The following is a 24,499-nucleotide window of genomic DNA, read 5'->3' on the forward strand; positions in this document are numbered from 1 at the left end:
GCTTAGTATTAAAAGCATTAGATGATGCAGGATTTACACTCAATCTGAAGAAATGTAAATTTTTACAAACTGAAACTGAATATTTAGGAAGAATAGTTTCTGAAGCAGGGATCCGACCAGGAGAAACCAAAATACAGGCTCTGATAAGTGCTCCAATACCTCAATATCTTAAACAAGTCAGGCAGTTAATGGGGTTGGTAGGCTATCCGCAAATACATACCAGAATTTGACACAAAAACAGCATGTATAACAAACTTGTTGCAAAAGGACACCAATTATATTTGGACACAGATATTTAATCAAAAAGTTATCTTCACGTCCACTATTAGTTGTTTTTAATCCAGAGCGAGAAACTGAAACTGCTAGTAGCTTGGGGTTTGGTGCAATATTGTTGCACAGGCATAATCAAGATCTTCGTGTTGTATCTTATTACAGCAAACGAACTTCGTTGGAAGAGTCTAAGTATCATAGCTATCAATTAGCGCGACTGTATGGTCTGTATGTCTGTCTGTATCTGTTTGTAACGCTAATCTTCGGAACTACTGGACGGATTTGAATGAACCTTTTTTTGTTATATAGCAATTAAGCCTGGGCAAAATATAGGGTATAAATGATTTTGAATGGATCGGATGGAGAACAATGATGGTATAGTTAAACTATAAAAGCCTGATGAGCACTGCAAATATCAAAGAACTGGAACACCTGATTTAGACCCGAGATGGTACGGCTAAACTATAGGAAATCTAGAAATTACGCCCTAACAAAAGTTGTTCGAATGCTAAGTAACGAATGAACGAACAAACAAATAAATCAGCAAATAGTCGTAATATGATTATGCTACTTAACTGTTTTAAATTCATAGGAGATATAATCTACCTACTATATATACCTATTATTTGATCTTATCAGCAGCAGCTATTCAGATGTTAACGTACACCTAAGATACCCTAGGTATATATGTAGGTAATTAGTATTAGTATGTATATTAGGTTTTAATTTAATTTAGTTTTTTTTATTATTACAAGTACCTAATTAGAATTAATAAATTTTATTGGGATGAGCTCTGCTATTAATATACCTAACTCTTTTTTTAACATTAAGCCACGTACAGTTAACAAGTGGTCGTCGCGAACGCCGCGCGGCAGACTTGCTCTCGCGGCGGTAATACCAAGACATTTCCGTAAAACGCTGACTCGGTAGTTATTTTTTGTGCCGGTATCTTGAGGAAAAACCTAAAGTATTTGAATTTAACTACTGACAGAATTATTTGAGCAGTGACGAAGACCGATGTACACAAACATCAAGTCACAAAGGTGTTAAATTGTGTCCTAAGATAGATAGATATGAACTTTCTATTGCACCACCAGAGCAAAACTAGACTTTGATATTTGCTTCACCCAATATATCCTGTACCGGTACGTACTACCCGCGATATGATGCTTATGCTGCTGGCGCTGCTCGCGGCGCTGGGGGAGGCGGGCGGCGCGGGCGTTGTGCGGACGCGTGCCGAAGTGCGCGGCGCGGTGCGTTTCGGCGCGTTGTTCGCAGTACATGGCGCCCCTGCCGCAGCTGTAGCGGGCGCGCGCTGCGGTGCTGTAAGGGAGCACTACGGTATGAAATAATGAACTCGTTTCGCTTACAGCAATCACGACCAACCTGGCAAATGAGACTGTTAGTTAGACGATAGGGACCTCAGATAGGAAATAAACGTTAGTCTTCTAGAAGGGTATTGTTGAGTGAGTTATAAAACTAGTAAACTAGAAACGTAGAGGAATATTAAAATCGCATCTTCGATGTTGTCCTCAGTCAGCCAAAACGACGCGATGCGACGCGACAAAAATATCGAATCACGTGACCATTGTCGTATTAAGTCGCATCGCATCGCGTGGTTAAGTACTGTACGAGCACGGTTTCAGGTATCCAGCGCGTGGAAGCGACGTTGCGCGCGCTGGACGCCATCAACGCGGACGCGCACCTGCTGCGCGGCTTGCGGCTGGGCGCGGAGCTGCGCGATTCGTGCTGGGCGGCGCCCACCGCGCTGAGGCAGACCATCGAGCTCGTGCGCGACGCCATCGCGCCCCACGACCACGCCCGCCACGACCGTAGCTGTGAACCACCCACTGTTAGCTTCCATGATAGTCTTCACTCTTTTCCTCTTCTTATTCCTTACCAAATCTCATTTTAAATTGGATATGCGCGTGACTATTCCTTCGAAAATTTACTTTATTGTATTAGTATCACAGTGATTAGCCTTGTGTTAGTAATAATATATATTAAAACAAAAAGGTGTTTCTCAGAAGTCTGAAAAAAGCATGTCCAAGCCAAAATTTCCATTAAAATTCATAATAAGATATGTTCTGTTGTCTATTAAATAAATATAAACTAGAATAAAAAAAATTAAATGGACGAAAAATTGACATTCGGTGGCGCGTCCGAACGCTATACTCGGATGGACATTATTTTTTATTTTTTATCTTTTTTTATATTAATATATATGATATTATATATTATATATATATATTATATATTATATATTATATATTATATATTATATATTATATATTATATATTATATATTATATATTATATATTATATATTATATATTATATATTATATATTATATATTATATATTATATATTATATATTATATATTATATATTATATATTATATATTATATATTATATACTATATATTATCTATGATATATATTATATATCATATGATATTGATATTAACGGTATTGTATTACCTGCGGCTCCGCCCGCTTAAATGCCCTCGGAAACAGTTTTTTCTTAGTATTAAAATTGGATTGGGATAGTTGAAATAAAATATTAATATACGAAATTTCATTAAGATTGATTGAGTAGATAACGCGTGAAGAGGTATCAAATAAATAAACTTTCGCATTTAAAATATTAGTCGGGATTAGGATTTTACTTAATATTTTGATTTCAGTGACGTTGGTTTCAGTGTTTTCGGTGGAAACCGAAACTTATCGCGTTTAAAAAGCATTTATGTAACTTGGAATATACTCGTATGTATAAAAAAATATTTTATTCCATTAAATAGGTACCTACTAGTTTAATTTACACGACTAAACCTCGCGACAAGCTTTTATGATATAAATTGTGTATAATGAGGTTATAAGTAGATAGTCAAAATTTTAAAGGAATATTTTATTATCTTCTTTTTAGAGCATTTAAATAAAAGCTTTTCTTAAAAAGTTTTTTTTTTCTTTTCATTTATTTCAATAAGGGTGAGCAGAGACGACTTTTTTCTACTTAGTAAATATATAGAATAGTAGTTTGGGATTGTATTCATTAAAAGTGAAAGGCGAGGAAAGCAGGTCGAGGCGCTGCTCGAGAGCTCTCCGTCGCACCGCGTGACAGGAGTCTCTGCTAGTTTTCATAAGCTCGTAGGTACCCACTAAAATATACCGATATGATGGGTATTTTAATTTAAATTACTAATTTTAAATATACTAGCCTTTTCACAGCATGGCCACATCAATTTTGGTTTGGAATTTTTTGGATTCCGTGTCAACATCCAATAAATTCCAAATGTACAGTGGAAATAGAACAAAAATAAATTGTTTGGTCATCTAATCCATCTACCTATCTATATACATATATATGTATAAGTGCGAAAAACGTTTCACTCACTCATCACGAAATTCCAAAGTAGAACAGGCCAATTAAGATAAAATTTAGCTGGAAGGTATTCATTCCTAAAGGGCGAAAGCGGGTGAAGTAGCGGATATTCAAGATTTTAATGTCTTCCTCCCTCCACTACATGAAAACATGACACACAGTGCACAGCTCAGTTTAAATATTTTAATCTGCTGTGAAAATGCTGGTATTCAAAAGTCAGACTTTTTAATTATTATAATGTGTTCCTGTAATCAAGATGGAATTGCTTTCCTTTTCGGAATTGAGGGTCGGAGTTCTAACAGTGAGGCCCCTACAGCCAGCTCCACGCCGCTGCTGGGCGTCCTGGGACCCGGCGCCAGCGCCGCTGCCGTGCAAGTCCAGAATCTGCTGCAGCTGTTCTCCATACCGCAGGTGACTGAGGGTCGGAGTTCTAGCGGTGAGACCCCTACAGCCAGCTCCACGCCGCTGCTAGGCGTGCTGAGAACGGCGCCAGCGCCGCTGCCGTGCATGTCCAGAATCTGCTGCAGCTGTTCTCCATACCGCAGATGACTGAGGGTCGGAGTTCTAGCAATGAGGCCCCTACAGCCAACTCCACGCTGCTGCTGGGCGTGCTCTGAACGGCGCCAGCGCCGCTGCCGTGCAAGTCCAGAATCTGCTGCAGCTGTTCACTATACCGCAGGTGACTGAGGGTCGGAGTTCTAGCAGTGAAGCCCCTACAGCCTGCTCCACGCCTCTGCTGGGCGTGCTAGGATCCGTCGCCAACGCCGCTGCCATGCAGGTCCAGAATCTGCTGCAGCTATTCTCTATTATTTATTCTTCTTTTCTTGTGTTATGGATCGTTCGCCAATCCTTGACAGGTCTCGTACTCTGCGACGTCGCGCGAGCTGTCGGACCGCGCGCGGTTCTCCACGTTCTTCCGCATGGTGCCGTCCGACCAGCACCAGGCGCGACTGCTGGTGCGCTTGCTGCGCGCGCACAACTGGACATACGTGCATGCTGTGCACACTGACGGTTTGATTACCTACATTTATTCTAAAAACAAGTTGCCTTTTGTGATAATTCTTCAATCAATTTATTCTTAGACTAGCGGCCCGTCCCGGCTTCGCTCGGGTAAAAACATAATAAATTATACCCCTAATCCTTCCTTAGGAATCACTCTATCTATTGGTGAAAACAGCATAAAAATAGAGGACTTTGTTCTATAATATGTGAGCGCATGTCACAAAAGTGGTATTTTTTGTTCGCCTTACGAACACAAAAATAATAATAATACAATACTGTAAGTATTTCAAAAACAACTTAACCGATTTTGTTGCCCCATGCCCCACCTTTGTTAATCCTACATACTTTTTAAATTTCATCGAAATCAGACCAACAACGGTTTGAAAGTTACGCGTGTAACGCGATAACTAAAAATGTATTTTTGCCCCAAGTTGATTTACGTATAATGTAGTCCTTGCTCGTTTCGTTCGCTCCGTCATAATTTAAATTTTAGTTAATATGCTGTCACTTGCTCTTTTTAATCCTGTTTGTTCATTATAAAATTTCATAAATACTTGTTAAATTAAAACAAGAAAATAAAAGTTTCCTTTGAACCTCATTATACATAATTTATATGACCATAAAAGCTTGTCGGTATAAATTCTTGGGGAACAGCTTAATTTCGAAATTGTCTGATGCTTTGGCCGTAGATATATAAGCCATTAGCTTTATTGTATGATCTACACATTGCTGACAGCGGATTTCCCCTTCTTGCCTCTATCGCTTTCAATAACGTTCTTCTTTCTTTGATCTTGTGTAGTACTTCTTCATTTGTTTTCTTATCTGTCCAATTAATTCTCTCCACGCGCCTCCAGCACCACATTTCAAAAGCTTGAAAACGCATTCGATCCTGCTTTAGCAAAGTCCACACCTCACTGCCATACGACGCAATACTTCAAACATATGTTGTAATGAGACGATTTTTCAAGGCTGTTTTAATTTTTGAACCAAATGAATGTTTTTTGTCATTATAAGCTCTTTTCGCCATAAATATTCTAGCTATTATATCTGATGTACACCTGGAGTCATTACTAATAATACTGCCTAGATATGTAAATATCAACTTGTTCTATTGTCTTGTTGTCTAGTTTTATCTGTTGTGTTGAAGTACTATTTCTTGTTACATACATAATTTTAGTTTTCTCGGTATTTATTTTAAAACCTATTTCTTGAAATGCTTCATTCATTAAGCATTCTTTCTAATTGTTCATTATTTTCCGCGATGGCTACAATATCGTCTGCATATCTAATAAAATATACTGTTTCCCCATTAAATTTTACTCCACCTATGATGACATGATCTGTATTAAAATTTTTGAAGCATGTGAAATTAGACTAAGTGTTATATGTTCCTCGCATTTAAAAGTTTTCTTTTTCTTTGGTAGTGTAATTGTTTTTGTGATTTGGAAGTCTTTTGGTAAATTTCCTGTCATATACATATATTGTGTAAGTGAAAATACTTCAGTTAAAAGTGGTTCGCAGTATGAATATTTTAGGAGTTCTATGTGTTCATGCTCTTTTCCGTTCTTTATAGCACTTAGTGCCCTGTCAAATTCTTCTCTGAGTATCGGTGGACCTAAACTATCTACTTCGATCGTATCTTCAGTTTCTAAATCTTCCTTTTTAAGACCTTCTCCTTTATATAATGTTTCGATATAACTTTTCAATCTCTGCACTACATCCTTCGCATCTAGCAAAAGATTTCCACCTTCATCTTGAATAACTGTGCTCTTTGGCTTATGCTTTTTACTAAGTTTATTTATTGCATTGTAGGCTTGCACCATTGCATACATACATTGCAAGTTAAATAAAAGCTTTTAAAAAAACAAAAGAGCGCCAAATTGACTAATTCATTGTAAGAACAGGAAAAAAGAGCGCTACTAAACTAATATTGACCCCAAGAAAACCATCATGATTTTTATAATCAGAATAAAAACCTTTTTGATATTAGAGAGCTACGGACAAAGCGGCATGGCAGCGTTTCGTGAAGAAGCAGCGCGTGGTGGAGTTTGCGTGGCACGGGAGGAGGCGCTCCGTGCAGCTCCCAGTGAGCAAGAAGTGGATGGCGTGCTCCAGCGACTGGCCGCGGGCGGCTCGCACGTGGCCGTCTGCTGGTGCGAGGGCCGCACCGCCCGCGCCCTGCTGCTTGGCTTGCAACGCAGAACTGAACTGGCCCAGGGTAAAGTGACATTAAGATCCTTATGATATGTTGTGTAAAAATTATTACTGATCTTTTTTACTAGATACATGATTAAACAAACGTTAATCTTATCAGCTACATTTGTTTAACACAAATCGTATGGTATTTTTTCACAGCGTCTGGACAACCAGCCCCGGTACTTCGACTGGTGGGGAGCGACGGTTGGGCGGATCGACGTGACGTGGTGGCGGGAGTCGAACCAGCTGCCCGCCTGGCCCTTACCCTCCGTATCCGCTCGCCGTACCTGCATGACTTCGACCGCTATTACCATGCACTCACGCCTCACAATAACAAAAGGAATCCTTGGTTCCAAGTAATTAATGTATAGATGGCTTAATTTGCTCATCAATGTGATAATGATATGTTACGAATTTAAACTGTTTGCGTTACCCACCTCATAACTATTTTATTTAGCTTTTATCCATTCTCTGATTAATCAACTGTGAAGAATTTGATTGGCATACAATATACATAAATACTTAAATGTTTTCTTTGTTTCTAAGGAATTTTGGGAACAGAAGTTCAATTGTTCGTTGGATGACAAACCGCCTGCTGGTACCCGACAGTGCACTGGTGAGAGAATAAGACACAATTAAAAAGAGATTAAGAGACTACATTGAAAGGTAACTTTTTTATTACGCTTCCAAAATTCTTTAGGATCGGAGTCGCTTGCAAACAGCTACACACAGGAGCCCAAGTTGGCTCTAGTGGTGCGAGGAGTGTACGCATTCGCGCATGCGCTGCACGACATGCGACGGGGGCTGTGCCCGCGCTCCCTCGAAGAGCCGCTGTGCCCCGCCATGCTGCCGTTCAACGTGTCGCTGTATCGCTGGCATCTCGCCAAGGTCCGCTTTCGAGCTCCTGACGGAGGACTCGTGGCCTTTGATGAAAATGGAGACCCACCGCCAGAGTAAGGAAATAAAAAAAAACATTTCGTAAGTAGTATTATTATAGATCTGGTAGGTACAGAAATTATAGATATAGATATAGAAACTGTAAATTGTCACGTTGCTCTCTCATCTTACATTTCATAATTTCTAATTAATGTATTTACAAACATGTACAGAATAAAGATTACAAAATATTGTACAGTTACACATGTACAAAGTGAGGGAGTAGCAATTTAAAATTGAAAATTTACAAATACCTACTTCACAATATAATTTCAGGTTGAGCGAGTATGACGTGATGAATTTGGTGAGTGACGGCGCAGGAGGATGGCGATATGTACGCGTGGGTCGCTGGCGGCGGGGGGCTCTACAGTTGCGCGGAGGCGTCCAAGCGGCAGCGCGGCGTGCGGCGGGCGTACGGGCGGCGTGCGGGGCGACGTGCGGTGCGGGGCAGTGGGCGCGCGCGGGGCAGGGCCGCGCGCGCTGTTGCTGGACCTGCGAGACCTGCGCGCCGCTGGCTATCGTTGCGTCCTCTCCCAACAATGGCTGCAGGCTATGTCCACCGGGACATCGACCGGATTTCACGCGCACACGTAATTATATACCATCGTTTTTCTACACTACTAGTCCATGTAAATATTATAGGTCGTCTAATTACCGTCTCTAATTACCGTCTTTCATACAAGCTATATGCTATATTATTTTATTATTTATTTATTTATTATTATTAGGTACACCAACAGGTTACATGACAAAAACTTAAAATAACATTACATTATTGTGTTCTAGCATGCAACCCAATTAAAGGTGAACAGAACATTATTAACAGTACCAAGCAGTACCTATGATAGATAAATTTATAATCATATTTAGTTGTTTAAGTTATCGTACTAAATAACTATTGGAGATTGAGATTAAAAAAAATAAAAATTATTTATAAGAACAAGATTAATATTAATTGTTATATAATTAAATTTTGACAGGATGACTGTAATTCAGATTTGAATTTTGATAATGAGTAGTGGTAAATGTCCAAATGATTTTGTTCCTTAAAAAAACAGGAATGGTAAAGAATAAATACTTTTCTATTTGTCAGAATGCCTCCCATCACCAATAGAGTGGGGTAGCGGCGGCCGATGGGCGCGGTCTGTGGCAGCCTGCGCCGGAACTGCCGGTCTGATGGCTGTCGCGATATGCGGCGTCACTTTCTGGCGACACAGAAACACACCAGTCGTGAAGTCCGCTTCACGGGAGTTATGCGCCCTGTTGTTGTGTGCGGCGACGGCGTGTCACGTAGCAGCGTTGGCGGCGGCGTCGCGGCCGGCGGCGTTGCCGTGTGCGGCCGTACGGGTCGCGGCGCCAGCTTTGGGAGGAGTGTACGCGGCTATACTGGCAAGGACGTTGCGCGTGGCGAGGCTCGTGGCGGCTGTGGAGCGGCGCCCAACGTCTCGTCCCAGACTGTTGTCATCTCGTGCGCAGGTATCGTTCTACGTAACAGGATTATACAAAGCAGACGCCTACACTGGATTCCGTTGCTTAAAAGAAGCTATCACCATCAACTAAGACTAAGTACATAACCCCACACCAACATGGCACTTCTACACAAGCGGTAGGCACACATGCCTTACTGTATTATTTCACAATTTTGTGTGTTGGAATTAGTTACATATAACAGTATTTACATATAATTAACCTGGTTTACCAGGTGTGGATGTGGGTGTGTCTGACATCACCAGGCGCGGTGCTGGCAGCGTGGTCTGCGAGCCGCTGGCCGCCAGGCACTGTGCTGCTGCACCCGGGGCGAGCGCGGGCAGTGCTGGCGTGCGGCGGAGAGCGGTCCGAAGCTCAGCTGCCGCCGCTTGCACCGGCGTTACTGCTGCTTGCCGCTTGTGTAGTGCTTGCTGTACGTACAGATAGTATGGGGTGACGATTATGACCTTTTGAGCTTTCCCTAATATTTGTATTCCTAACAGCGCTTTGGAAGTCGGCAGTAGAGATGGGTGAGTTGCACCGTCAATTTGACGTTACCGTAAACCGATGCGACGCTGACGTTTAGACAAAATAATGTACTTTGCTTTACTACCTACAGGATTTAATAAGATAAATAGGCACTTACGATAATTTCTTAGAAAACTATAAACAGTATTATTATCATTCGTTAATCTCACCTCACAAAACCTCAAACAATCCCTGATAATAAGCATTCACCAGCAAACATATCACATTCAGGTTCCTAAAACGCTTATTGTTAAAGTTCGGCATTGACAGTGCAACCTCGAGTGAGTTGTTCTGTAAATTTTGACTCCTAAGTTAAATAAAGGCTTTTTCTTATTTCAATAAGGATAAGGCTGGTGTTTAAGAATTGGGGTATAGCAAATGATATGGGAGAGGAACAAAAGTAAAGAATGACGGAAATTCTATACTTAACATTTGCATTGCTTATTATAAAGTCGAGGCACATTTCAGGTACGAACCCGCCGACTGCCGCATAACCTGAACGAGACGCGGTTCGTGGGCGCGGCGGCGTACGCGACCGGCGTCACGTGGCTCGCGTTCTTCCCGCTCTACGCCGCGTCCGAAGCGCGCACCGCCACGCTCGGCGCCTGCGCCTCTCTGTCCGCCGGGGCTTGCGTTTTACTATCCCTTGGTACCTTTCATTCCATCACAAATACATAAAACATAACCCTACCTTTTGCTGCAGGTGCATCTGGATCATAAGGCAATAATTGTTGAAAATAACCTTTAAATAAAATTTTAAAAAAATAGAAAAAAAAATCTGTATCTGTGTCTTATATAATGTCATATACAGGTCCGCGCGTGTTCATCTGTGTGTTCCGGCCGGCTCGCAACACCAGACACCACTTCCTGACGGCGACCTCCATCCGATGTCACCTCGGGAAGTATCGTCCAGACAGCCAACCAGCCACCGCCGCTTGCGCCACGTCGCCGCCGAAACAGAGAGGTCCTGTATCATTTATATTCCCCTACCTATTTATTTATATTCAACCAAAGAATTATTAGTAGTATTTGTATGCCCAGTGGCTGACAGAGTATACGTTATCACGATACATGTCAACCTATTTTCACAAAATAAACAAATTTGAATTTTGAATTTGGATTTGAATTTTAATTTATTATTATACCTACTTGTGTGTAGACAAAAATCTTATACGAAAGTCGGTAGAGATGGCCTTTTAAATCCATCTTTGTTCCTCACGAGCGCTACACACATAATCGACTAGATGAATTTTAATGAAATTTGGTAAACTAGAGAACAATAATAACTTTTTATCTCGATATATTCTCAATGAAGCGAAATCTCAGGCGCTGCTCAATGTTGATAAAAAGCATTATATTTTGTAACTAGCTATTGCCCGCGACGTAAATTAAACATTTTTTTTGTATTTACTATTACTGTTATTTAATACAAAAAGTAAGTGTGCCAATTTTCAGCTTTTTATCTTGAAAATTGTATCAAGTCCCATACAATATTTCACCCCCCTTATAAAGGGATTGAGGGTTAATTTTCAGAAAAATCTGAAACACGTATTCATTATTTTCTTCTAAACAACCAAAATCCAAATTTTCGAGTCACTAACTTCAACTGTGTAGAACTTTCATATTTACAGTTTTTCACCCCCTTCGGAGTAGATTTTCCAAAAATCCTCTCTTAGTGCTCACTTACACATACATGCCTAATTTCAGCTTCCCGCTCAGCAGTTTCGGGTGTACATTGTCTGTCTGTCTATCTGTCTGAACGCGCATCACTCGAAATCTACTGGACCGATTCGCTTGAAATGTACATAGTATATAGGTACTTTATATACCGAGTTAACATCTTAGATACATTTCATCACGGTAAATGGTCATGTTCCCGTAGGATAATTGAAAAACTAATTATGAATCAAAAATGCCTCAGAATCCCGGGTTAACATCTTATAGACATTTCCAGACCAAAACTATATTTTCGTCATCTATATCAGTAACTAAGTATATTCCATGAAGAATTTTAAAAAAATATCCATTGTACAAATTTGGCCTTTCTTCAATTTTATTATATGTATTGATGACATCTTCATTCTTTGATTAACCACTGAATGGATTTACCATGGAATTAGTAGGTACTCCGTCGAAGTACTTACTAAATCCAATAGTTTCCATTACAACCCTCACAATGACAACTACGTAACTACGTAAATAATGTTGATGATATTGCAGCGTCATCGTCGAGGGCAGTACAGACCGACAGTCCAGGGGCCGACGCGCGATGTTCGGAAGAGAGTTGCGCGGCGGCGGGCGCGTGCGCGCGCGTGCGCCGCGTGCCCGCGTGCGGTGACGACGAGCTGTCGGACGTGCTCATCGTGCTGCTGCAGCATCACCACTCGCTGCCCGCTGGCGTCAGTCTGCACTGATAGCAATACAGCATAGCCATGCCTACATAGCTCAATACTGTCGTACCGGGGCAATCGAAAGTGGCTCGGTGGAGCCTTCCCATGGAGAACAAACGTCTATTTCGTTTTATACTACGAAAGGTAATATTACACTGCTCCACTGTTCTGGGAGCATAGTTACCGGAACATTAGCGAGCGAGACGTGGTCGTTCATTCTTTGTTGGCAAATGGCTGCAAAACGTCAAGGAATATTGTTTATGTTGGATATTGCTTAGCAAACAAGAATGCGATGTATACAAGAAAGAAAACGGCTCCGCTTAACACGAGCTCATTGCTAATTTTAAATAAATTATTTTTATAGTCTTATCAAATTAAACAGCCTAAAAATAGTTCAACATTGATTTATTTATACATTTGAAATTGAAAGACGGGCTATCGCGCGGTCCGCCGCGCCAGCGTCGAGCGGGGCGGTGGGCGGCGCGGCGAGCGGCGCAGCCCGCGGCGCTAACACTATAGACTGTGCAAAAATATATCAACTGGTGCAGCGGGCGGGCCGCGAAACGATCTATACAAACAACAATATTATAGAGTATCTCACACGGTACTATTAACATGACATCGTTTATATTATCACAGAGGAAATAAATGCTGGAGACTAGGATTTCACATCGAACAAATGAAATACAACTTTTAAAAATTTTAAATTCACCGCGAAAGCAGGATAATTATATATGTTTAATGTTTAGGTATTAATTTTGTCTTTGAAATAAAAAATAGTATATGCGCAGCCAAATCAAAAGTTTAAAGTTTAAAAAAAACTTCTTCTTTGTCTCTATTATCTTCTCTGTGACGGTTTTATTTTCTTTTCAAATGTTCGTTGCGATAAACCACCGTAATTTCTGATATTTGGACAGACGATCAGTTGAAGTTTGTATCATATATAAAATACATAGATTAATGCAATATACAAACAGTCGAAGGAAAGCGAGAGAGTTGCCTCGAGCAACTACATATATTCTAACATGTATATCATATATAGTATATAAATTTATCTACTCATCACACCATGATATGACATCGCGTTTCCATAAATTATACACAGACATAATAATAATAACACTCTCATTTCTCATCTTATCATAGAGAAAATGGCAACAATGATCATTGCATGAGGATGCCACGAGTTGTCGAGCCGGAGCTCGTAGCACCGGCGTTGGAGTTACGTACGACACGACCGGGAATGTCTAATATTTATTTATTTGACGTTTGTTAAATGTAATCATATAACATTACATGTTTACAAGCTAAGTAAAATGGAAATTGAAAATATATTAAAATATATTGAAAGTAATTTGGACCATGTACAATAACAACCCACATTCGCTTCTGAATTGTTGGAGAAAAAGCAATTTCGAAAGTAATGTTTTATTTTTGCTCTGAAAGAAATAGAAATATCATAATTCCAATGACTCAAGCTTTTCATTTAACCACATTTACCACAGCAAATATAATCAAAAATATATAGTGTTTTATTTGAAACTTAGTTTCGTATGCTGGATCGTAAGATAAGTTTCGTCAATGACAATAGAATACGACTTTTTTTTAAGTATAATTAAGAAATCTTTGTCATCTCTGCCCTTTACTATAAATTTTGATTGACATAATAAATATTCGTAACCTACGGTAACATTAACATTACATTCATGTTAGATATACTTAATTATAAATAATACAACTTGCTTACTAACCTATGCCCAAAGAAATATCAAATCTTCCATAAAAAGACATTCCTTGGAATCATATAAATAGGAGATTTAATTCCAGCAACTGAACCTACATAATGGATTCTCGTGATTCCTATAAGTACACACCGACTTCGGAACATTAATTTAAACTATAACAAGAGGAGCCTATGACTAGAATACTTATAATTTTGTGTAATACCACAGAGGACGTCGAAACAGAACTCATTATAAAATCCTATACATCAACGCAACATGATCACGTACAAAAACAAACCATTGTATTTCAAAATTTAAAAATAACCTTAACCATGTTTTATGTAAAATATAAGTTGAAAACGATGAAATAAAAATGATTTATAGAACTTTGTCGCTTGTGTTATTGCTACTCTGTGGCGCGTGTCAACGGCGAACATGGTCTACTCTGGCTTGAGCAGACTTTAGAGGAGTTTGTTGGCGGGAGGAAGGGCTCGCTTATCTGTAGGCCTGCTGCTGTTCGGCGATGAAGGGGTTAGCGGGGCGCGGGGCGGGGCTCTGCCCGGGCACGCCCAAGCTCTCCGCACCGGCGTAGCTCTGAAACCATATAACCATAATTGTTTTGCTGATTCCTCTTGTTGATATTACTTCACTCATATTGTTGATCACTTTCTATCCTAATCAGGACAGAAACAGAAACAAAATCGGCCCAGCTTTTCTTTCATTGAAATCGAGACAGTCAGACAGACACTTTTGCATTTATAAATCAGGGAGAAACTTATTTAACTTTATTATAAAAAATGTAAAAGGTGGACTGAAACATAGCCCTGTTTCATTTTCTACCAATCAACGCCATATAAATGTATAAAAAATAGCGAGAAATGCAACCTGTGTGGCTCCGTATTGGTCGTGGTGCGCGAGGTCGGCCAGACGAGTGGAGGAGAGCGCGCGCGGCAGCGGGTTGGACGGCACCCCGTGCGGAGCCAGCACCCCCGCCTCAGCCACCGCGCGCGCTTCCTCGTCCGCCGCCGCGCTGCCCGCTGTCACCTGCCGGCCCAATCATACAGGCCCTTAGTATATATTACACTCTGTCTCTCTCATGCGTTTTCCTGGTTCTGTCGTCAGTTGGAGCCCAGGGACCCTTTTCCATGTTGGAGTATGCTAAAACCTAGAGCAAAATAGATCTGAAGAAAACAATAAACTTCTTCATTAGGCCAGTTTAAGTTTTATTATATGAGATGTAAGTATTCGACTTAGAAAAAGAAAAGTCGCTAGGTAGTCAGGCTCCAAAGGCCAAGAACTTGAGGGCACGACACCATCTTCTCCTGCGGTACCTCCAATATCTAGAAAACTAACTGTATACTGTGTACAAATAATGTGCAAAATTTTTCAAAACAAAATGAAGATGTGTCTAAGTATTTCAACTTACACCTAGACAAAAAAAAAGAATTCCTTCTTTTTTTACGTAGGTGTATAATGTCATCCCAACAAAAACATTTTCATGTAAAAATGTTGCCAAGACGAGTCTAGTTTTCTTCACAAACTCTACACATTTGTCAAAATGTATGAAAAAGTAAATGACCTAAATTCACATACTCTACAGTCTAGTTAAAACGTGTAGCTTGGCCGTTTCTTCACTCTAGAAATAAGATAACGAATGCCTATGAAATCTACGTGACGGTAGCTACGATATTCAATCTTTGTATGTTATGTACTCATGGTATTATATCTTGAAAATGTTAACTATCTGGCATTATCCAAACCAAAGTTACGAGGGTACAAAATACGACGAAACGTTTCGAGAAAAGGTAGGTAGTGCCCTTGCTGTTCGCTTAGCTCGTCTTGGCGGGGGCACTCCCGTGCCCCTGATATTTTAAACTAGTAACATACCTCAGTCTCTCCTCCTCGGAAGTTGACGAAAGCGAAGGCCGCGAGCGCCACGGCACACAGCAGGCCGTAGCCGGCGAAGGTCTTGGTGGTGCCCCACTTGGCGACCGCGATGCCACCCAGCACCGCGCCGCAGCCCCGCCCTAGGCCGTGGTGCAGACCCTGGAGGAAAGCAGCAGTCATAGACGACTTTTTTCCATATTCTTCTATTAAGTAATCCCTGATGTTCAACTTCATTGTTAAACTTTTTGAATAGTTAGTGGAGCTCCTACCTGCAATACCCCCTGAGCGGAGGAGCGCAAATGCGGCGGCGCGCCGTGCGCGATGTAGCTGCAGCAAGCGGCCCACACCGCGGCGTGCGTCACGCCCTGCACGAACTCGAACGGCAGCACCCACCACGGGTCCGTCAGCCACGAGATGTACAGGAACCGCACGACGTTGCCCGCCAGGCCCAGGCATAGCACCTGAACATTTTATTAATGGCGTAAAATAAAAGTTGAAAATAGAGGAGGCAGAATGATAATTGGGTATTTAAAACTATCGTTGAAAGAAAAATAATGAGGCGAAGTGGTCCAAGAATCCCGAATGTGAACCTATAAAATAGCCGGCATAAGGTGATTCGAAGGTGCGTTTTAAACGTATATCACCAATGTGGAAGTATTGAAAAATATTTTAGTTTTGCTATTACTTTACTATTTTATATAATAACATATAAAATAACAAATTTCTTTCTTGCTTGACATAAATCAATCTTCTTCTTTTTCTCTAGAGTAGACCATAGAGGAGGAGAGTTGGTGAAAGAGGTTCCGCCACAGGAGCATAGCTCTTAAATAAGAAGATAGAGAAAGTTTAAAATTATATGTACGTCTTAATCAATGGAAATAGCCCTCCCACATTGCATAGGATTCACCTGTGTTCTGTGCCCTATGAAGCAATGAGTGATCCCCCATGGGCCAACTTTCTAACTACAAGATAGTTAGAAAGTTGGTAGTTAGAATGGGGGATCATTATCTTGTCAAAGTAATTCGGTTTTTATGACTCCTTACGTACCTATAGCTAGTTGCACGCTATAATGTACCTATAAAATACAAATACAGTAACCATGTAAACAGTACCTTGACATGTCCCATTTGGGTGATGAGCTTGAAGCTGAAGAAGTAGGCGAAGATTTCCGAGATGTGGTTGATGACGGACGCCACACCGAACAATGTGGGTGAGCCTCCAATATCCTGGAAACACGAGCAATTTTTGATGTCAGCCTATAAGCCAATCTAAAATTATTATTATAAACTACAATTTAAAACGCTGGAAGTTGAAATGAACACTAATTTACAGTGTAGAAAATATATAATTACTCGTATATTCGATCATAAAAATACTTCACTTACTTTGTGATAAACTGTTCTTAATAAATGTAAAAGAAACATCACGTATCTCGATTCTCGAATATTAAAAACAAGGCGTAACCCACAAGCTATTGTTCTCAACTTTATATATTTTGCTCCCCTAATGTCCTACTATCTACGCCCAGTAGTTCAGCTATGTCTGTGTGCTACGGAAGAATTTTATTTACATTGAAAATACACTATCAGCCCCTGACCTGCAAATGCCAGAAGAGGAAAGTGAATATGAGGCCGATGCCGAAGCCCATGAACCAGGCCACCAGCAGGAAGGAAGCTGCCTTCACGTTTTGAAACTGGCGGAGCACCGTCACCCACTCGGGCATTTCACGTGTCGTCTGTGCAAACACCTGCAAACAAGAATCCATTCGTTTGGTTTAAATATTTACGTTATCAACTTGTGGATCAAATAAACAAGATTATCTTTATTCTGCTTAAAGCAAATTTTGTTGCCTGTATTAACAGCGTCAACATTATATCAGTTTGACTTCCTTTTAGAAATAACACTTTAATTTCAATGCAATTAAGTAGTTCGTTAAACTTTGAATATTAGATTATTGAGGACCACGATGTTGTTACATATAATCAAAGAAATATAGACTTCCTTAAATCACGGACCTGATTTTTAATGTCCAGACCAAGTAAAACTAAGTATAAGCTTAACATAACAGCTGTTATGATGCCATACACGTGTAACTAAATCATAACCCCTCGATCGTGGGGGTCAACAAAATAAAAACCTTGGCATGCTGCACGGGCGGTTGCGGCAGCGGCGGCGCGCTGGTATCAAGTCCTGGTAGCTGCAGCTGCTCCGCCAGCTGTTGCTGCAGCTTCTCCTCGTGAGTGGGCTCTGAAGGCGCCACCGTCGGTTCCGGCGCCAGGACTTCCGCGCTTGCGAACTCGTACTTGAATCTGATCTGGAATCACATCAACCGATAATGTAGTTGCGTCTATTAGTAGTTTTACTACATAATATATTCCACAGAACAGTATTTCATCACATTATTTTCACTAACAACATTTACACCACACCAAATAGGCGAGGATGAGGGTATAACAATGCAAAGGAACTTTTGAATGTAGTGGCACATTTACTGTGAAACAATTCTGTCCCTCATAAAATACAAACTACCTGCGCGACAGATTAACTAGAATATCACAATTAAGCGACAGAGCTTAGATAGGTACCTGGGACGCAGTCATGAGCGCGGCTCCCATCAATACGGAGAAGGTGGCGAAGCAAATGGTGTAGTTCTTCTCATAGCGCTGCGGGCCGCCGCAGGGGTGCGAACTGAAGGCGGTGCTGTGGTCGAGCGCGATGCCCACGAAGAACATCGCCAGCCCCCAGCCCAGCGAGCCGAACATGCGCTGGTGCCCGTATCTGAGGAAAATGCCATCAGTAAGACGGAAATAAATATAACGTTAGCATGATGCAATAAGCAGCAAAGTTACAACTGACAGCCTGAATTACAAATAATAAAATATACAAATAGATAGGTTCCTATACAGAAATACATAATAATATTGTTCAGCTGAACGATGATGCAGCTAAGAATAAAATTACTTTTGATTTAAATTTCATTAAGTACGATAGATTTTTGTGACTCAAGCAAAATCTAAAATAGCATGTAACTAGTATTTTATGTAACAAAAGTGACCCGGAGACTACTCAATTAAAGTCAATGTGGATAACCAATGAGATGAGAAGCAATAATGCAAAGTGTAAACCACTAACTTGCTGTGACGATCCCACACAACATAGTGGGATAAAGAAGATAACAATATCATAAATCAATATATACAGGCAAATATCACAGTTATGGTGAGACATGCAAAAAATTCTTATAAGTAGCTTATGAACTACTTTATGGCTGAGTAAAAATCTTCAAAAAATATAAATTCTAAAAATATATAATAGTTTTAACTATTAAAATTCAGGACAATCTGCAATGTTACTGTTTTTTTTTTTACAAATGAGAAGACTCTTTTGATAATGAGAAATTTTTGCTATAGGAATCAGACTGATAAAGGACATATCGTTTTAACTAATCTCATAATTAATACCCTCACTCTCATAAATAAAATAGGTTCTTCTCCTTCTGGTCGGTAAATTGACTTACGTCGTCACTAAGTGGCTTAGGACCTATTTACCCGCTGATATCAACAAATGAAAAAAAGGAAAGACATTAGTGTGGTAAGAAAGATAAAACATTCAGATGAGAAAAAGAGAGAGAAAGCAAGCCACCGTACCGGTCAGCGTCCTCTCCGAGCAAGGTGATGACGGCCGAGTCGGCGAGCGTGATGGCCGGCGCGCTGAAGAACTCGCCGATCACTACCAGCAGCAGCAACAGGAAGAATGTCTTCTGGATGTTCGGGGTCCTGTGAAACACGAAGTGTGAATGTAGGATTATAAGTTAATTGTACATGAGAAGTATTTGCGAGAGCTCACAATTTAGGTATTTTCAACGCACTAATCTAGGGAACTTAAATAATGTATACTGTGTTCTGTTATTAGTTAAATTTATGAGTATTTTTATCTTTGCTATCCAAATAAAGAAAGACGAGAGCAAGGCCTTGGGGCTCAGCAGGAAAAAAATATCCAACTATTTTGGAGCTCCGAAGTTTGATCTTGATGAGAATCTTGATCGTTGTATGAGGAACATTGGCCACCAAAAATGTACAAAACTGTCATTGTCACAGTCTTTCGTCATCTTATTCGTATCACTCTTGACTGAGTGGTCGTGGTCAATATGTTTTTTGATTCTGGAAGGCAGGTGTAGCTCACCGTTCGCCGTACGATGATGTACGATGTTCTGTCTTTACCTGTAAACAATGTAGGAGTGTAGAGGCGAGACATAGTCGCCCTGAGTTTTGGGGTCGAAGTTGATGGCGTCGCTGACGGGCAGCGGAGAGCCCTCGCGACCGCTGGCCTGCGGGCCCTTGAACTTGCGGGTGACTGCGGGCCAGTCCTCGTCGTACTTCGGCGAAACCAGCTCGTAGCCGCTGCCGTTCGCCAGCGGCTGCACGCACGCCACCGCATCCGGCTGGAAAGAGTTTTTGAATCTTTTTGATCCAATAGATTTGTTGTATAGACCCAATAGAACGCTTGTCTGTTAGAGTTTCAGCGTTTCATAAAGCCTACTTGGGTACATCAAAATAAGACTTTTCGTGATTCGTCGTTTATTTCTCATTAAAAAAAATACAATCTAGGTAATTTGCGATTCCATTCCACACATCTTAACTCTATCTAATAGCCAAGCAACACAAGATAGTACAGTAGCGTTATGTAGCGAAATCGAATATAGAGTTATCGTTTTATAGAAACGATATTAAAATTTAAAAAAGGATTTTTTGTAATTATTACGTTTAGACAAAAGTCGTAGAACAAAAGATGTTATTCTCTATGTACCTTATGCGCCTTTGGAAGGTTAGGTTCGATATCAACCCCGTATAGGTATGACTGACATTGTACTGTTCTGCTTCTTACAGCTTATCATGGTTTAGTGGAATCAATACTTAGATATGGAATAAGGATATAGCTTTTAAAATGCTAAAAACCTGTATTCGCGCAATTTTTAGACTCCAAAGCACTGATAGTTGTCAGCTGTTTTTTAAAGAACACAAAATTCTTACACTTCCGTCACTTTACATACTTGAGGTAGCAACATTTGTGAAAACCAATGTTCATTAATTCCGTCGTCTAGCTGATGTTGTATTCATTTTGACTCTTTGACTTTGATTTCTACTCATGGTTTTGGCAAATATTTTCTGTCTTTCTTTTTTCTTTCTTTCAAGGTTTCCAATTTTAAACCTGAATCCATTATTAATAAGGGATCCCTATTTACTCGGGAACTCTAAAAAGTATTATTAAGCAACAAATAATAGGCCACTTAAATACAAGAGATTATTTCTCTTTGTTACATAGAGGATATTTTCAACAAAATGCGAGGAGGTTTATTATAATGATGTCAATATATTTGCATACCTGTACCCAGCTGAGAGGCAGGGTGAAAACGACCCAGGCGCCGAGCGAGGCCAGCAGCAGCAGCCGGCCCTTCTGCCAGCGGTCGGCAAGGCTGCCCCAGAAGGGCGCCGACAGGAACTCCACGAACGGCCGCGTCCCTATCAGCAGCCCGCACTGCCCCGCGTTCATGCCCATCTGCTTGAAGTATACTCCCATCAGCGGGAACAGGGACCCAAACGCTGGAATCAAAAGTTATACTAAGTACAAACTGATTGAAATAGAATACGCCTTCTACTAGCTGAAAGTGTAAGACTTGGAGTACCTACAATCGTTCACGTGGCGCATCTCTCAACACTATCTAATACTTAAGTCTCGCTGGTCAAACATCAGTTTATTAAATAAGTTTTTTTCGGCATTTCTCTGTAACATAATATGTATATGCTACAGAAAAATGCCGAATATTTTATGAACTATTAACTATATACAATTAATTAGTGTGCCTATTCTTCGACTGTGCCAAGCTTACCAGAATAGAAGAAGAAGTAGAAGGTCTTGACGGTGAGCAGCTCTGGGTCGACGGCGTCGGCTCCGCATATCATCTCCAGCAGGTCGGAGCGCCCGCGCACCTTATGTGTGGCCTCCTTCGGCGCCGGATACCTGATCAGATCATTTTACATACATATTATCCGGCTTGTGTAGGCAGACGGTTTTTACGATCTTTGACATACTTATAAAGTGCATGTACAAATTCGATTGAGATTCGCCCCCATAAAAAATTCGGGATAAAAAATAACCTAGGTGTTGTTCCAGGTAACTAATATTCTACCATATAATATCAAAATTCATCCAGTGAATTTTGCGTGACTTATATATTCAGATCTAAACTTTAATTTATTTATCGATCGTGAATATCGTGATTCTAAGTTTATTCTCGTAAGCTCTATTGTTTATCAATAAGTCAGAGGGCGCGGTTGCGCTACCTACCCGTTTAAGTATTCACTTGAGTAATTTATCCACCTAGAAGCTGAATTTGAGCATTAAAGATTGCCTGCCTTGTTTACATCTGTCAATCATGCGTCGTGGGCTGTGCGCAGATCGCTGCGCTTGTTATCTCACTGCACCGCCCGACCAAAGTTGTGTATATGACAGTTGGCAATATTTGGATAAAAATCACTTATCCCAAGACATGTTTAGGTGATCTATATAAAAATTTTCAAAAATTTAAATTAGATTTCAATGTCGTTTACTTCGTAATTTTGTAGCATTCACCAAACAATATAGTTCCAGTTCCTACCCTGCCCTGCTTCCAGAAGCTCCATATATCAGTATAACAAAGCATTCCAGAAAGGTCAAATATTGCAACATTATTTTGTCTAGTTGTTGTCTAGTTATTTAGATCTACAGAAAAGTGACCAGACCATCGATAATAAAAACAACTACTTATTATTACTGACAATAACAATAAGTAGTTATTTAAGTTATCTGATTCAATAGTAATAGGTCTATATGGTTGATATGACTTATATTGAATCCCACTCTCCTAAGTCTCATACATAATGACGTCATACTCGGTCACGCAAGAATTTGTAAAAATTATTTGAAGGAATACATTGAATTTTGATTTCTAGCTTCCTCTCGCCACATTATGTAAACGTATCATCATTCATATTATATCATTCATGATTTCCTTCTAGATTAGATCTACAAACATTACATAATTGCATTTTTTCCGTCTAGCGGTACGGGTCAGTTGAAGATAAGGCAGTCAAGGGTGGTTGTGTACGATTGATCTCTACTTCAAACCCGCCATAATGCTAATATCGAAAAAAATCAAGGTCTAGGTTGATAGAAGTTCTATTTGCATCTAAGTTAACCAATTTGTTTTAGTTTTGTTATATATCAATGAACATAAAAGTTTACTTCATTTACATAATCCGTATTGAGCTTATAGGTAAGTACCTATACTAAGATGGATGTACGTCCATTAGCCTTTCGGATTTGTTTGATCCTAAAATACTTCCATATTATTACCAGTATAAAAAAATCGAATAAATTATAAATCAAATCGTAATATTTTCATATAGTTTCCTCGTTAGGTCGCGCTGGTACCAGGCAGTCAGGAGCGTGCAGGAGTTGCTCTCACCTGGAGGTGTCAACTTCGCCATACTCGTCGGGGTTGACGAGCGGGCGCGCGGGGAGGCCGGACGCTGGCGGCGGCTCCATGGTCGCAACTGCCGCACGATGCCGCCCGCTCGATAGCGGCGCCGCGCGCATGCGCACCCATCACCGCCAGTATCGATACTGTTACATTGACCGACTGATAACTCGGTGTTGCAGTTAAAAAAATAATTCGCTAGATGTTATGTCTGTCCAATTAGATTAATACTTATAAATGAAAGTTTGTGAGGATGTATGTGTGCATTTTTCACGCAAAAGCTACTGGACGTATTGTTATGAAATTTGGTACAAGGGTAGAATAGGTATAACCTGGAATAACATATAACGAAGCCCCGGGGCCCAGCCAGCCAGTAAGGCAAATGACATAGCCGATATGTTTAAAGACCACTTTACGGTTAGTTCGCCGTTGGGCCCATCGCGCACGGTGCTCAGTGCTGACAGTGGTAGGGAATTAGGAATTCATTTCTCTTCAAAAGAAATACAAAATGTTATAAAATCTATGACTAGAGGTAAATCTCCTGGCCATGACAGTCTTAGCATTGAGCATATGCAGCATGCAGGTCCACACTTGCCGAGACTATTATCCATGCTGTTTAACTTATGCCTGAGCCATTCTTACTTGCCCAAAGATATGATTAAAACTGTGGTTGTACCAATACTCAAAAGTAAAACCGGTAACCTTTCGGACAAGCATAACTACAGGCCAATATCACTAGCTACAGTCATTTCGAAGATATTTGATAGTATACTTAATAAACATTTAAACATCTTTGTTAATCCTCACGATAACCAGTTTGGGTTTCGTCCAGGGTTGTCGACCGAAGCGGCAATCTTGAGTGTTAAGCATACTATCAATTATTATACTAGCCGTCAGACGGCAGTTCATACGTGCTTCCTGGACCTGTCAAAGGCTTTTGACTTGGTTTCATATGACATACTTTGGGAAAAACTAGAAAAGGCTCAGGTTCCTCCTGAGCTTGTCAATATTTATAAATATTGGTATGGAGGCTAAGTCAATAGCGTGAAGTGGGCGGGAGGTATGTCTGGGTCGTCGCCGTGCGTCAGGGCGGGCTGTCCTCGCCGACGCTCTTCAATCTGTACATCAATGACTCGATTGTCGCGCTCAGTAACACTCGTGTTGGTTGTCACATAGACGATGTCTGTGTAAATAAGTTAC

At 40.5% G+C, this 24,499-nt stretch overlaps 2 protein-coding genes across 3 annotated transcripts; one reads left to right on the forward strand and one right to left on the reverse strand.

Moving 5' to 3' along the window:
- The first annotated feature begins 1,121 nt into the window (after positions 1-1,121).
- LOC128671804 (metabotropic glutamate receptor 5-like) lies at positions 1,122-14,282 on the forward strand. Of its 2 annotated transcripts, XM_053748572.1 has the most exons (14): positions 1,122-1,611; positions 1,917-2,122; positions 3,939-4,064; positions 4,511-4,664; positions 6,646-6,873; positions 7,011-7,207; positions 7,398-7,467; positions 7,552-7,804; positions 8,064-8,377; positions 8,881-9,263; positions 9,490-9,687; positions 10,251-10,431; positions 10,594-10,746; positions 12,003-14,282. In XM_053748572.1, the coding sequence occupies exons 1-14, from the start codon at positions 1,434-1,436 to the stop codon at positions 12,194-12,196; spliced, it is 2,835 nt and encodes a 944-aa protein (XP_053604547.1). In that variant the 5' UTR covers positions 1,122-1,433; the 3' UTR covers positions 12,197-14,282. The 2 variants fall into 2 exon arrangements, with proteins under 2 accessions (XP_053604547.1, XP_053604548.1); XM_053748573.1 differs by lacking the exon at positions 9,490-9,687.
- jef (jet fuel) lies at positions 12,564-23,446 on the reverse strand. Its single transcript, XM_053748575.2, has 13 exons — positions 23,288-23,446; positions 21,671-21,801; positions 21,166-21,383; positions 20,004-20,224; positions 19,431-19,559; positions 18,369-18,561; positions 17,921-18,097; positions 17,381-17,530; positions 16,896-17,009; positions 16,053-16,244; positions 15,784-15,942; positions 14,782-14,940; positions 12,564-14,490 (listed from the first exon to the last, which is right to left on the reverse strand). Exons 1-13 carry the CDS (start codon positions 23,416-23,418, stop codon positions 14,392-14,394), a joined length of 2,073 nt encoding a protein of 690 aa, XP_053604550.1. The 5' UTR covers positions 23,419-23,446; the 3' UTR covers positions 12,564-14,391.
- Between the last annotated feature and the right edge of the window lie 1,053 nt (positions 23,447-24,499).

This window comes from Plodia interpunctella, chromosome 8 (genome assembly GCF_027563975.2).
Source record: "Plodia interpunctella isolate USDA-ARS_2022_Savannah chromosome 8, ilPloInte3.2, whole genome shotgun sequence".
In the NCBI taxonomy this organism is placed as follows: Eukaryota; Metazoa; Arthropoda; class Insecta; order Lepidoptera; family Pyralidae; genus Plodia; species Plodia interpunctella.

Coding starts and splice junctions, on each gene's coding strand:
- LOC128671804 (XM_053748572.1), top strand. CDS start 1,434: ATGATGCTTATGCTGCTGGCGCTGCTCGCGGCGCTGGGGGAGGCGGGC. Junction 4,665..6,645: donor GCATGCTGTGCACACTGACG/GTTTGATTACCT, acceptor TTTTGATATTAG/AGAGCTACGGACAAAGCGGC. Junction 7,208..7,397: donor AAAGGAATCCTTGGTTCCAA/GTAATTAATGTA, acceptor TTTGTTTCTAAG/GAATTTTGGGAACAGAAGTT.
- jef (XM_053748575.2), bottom strand. CDS start 23,418: ATGCGCGCGGCGCCGCTATCGAGCGGGCGGCATCGTGCGGCAGTTGCG. Junction 21,802..23,287: donor GGCGAAGTTGACACCTCCAG/GTGAGAGCAACT, acceptor TGATCTGATCAG/GTATCCGGCGCCGAAGGAGG. Junction 14,491..14,781: donor ACCAATACGGAGCCACACAG/GTTGCATTTCTC, acceptor ATATGGTTTCAG/AGCTACGCCGGTGCGGAGAG.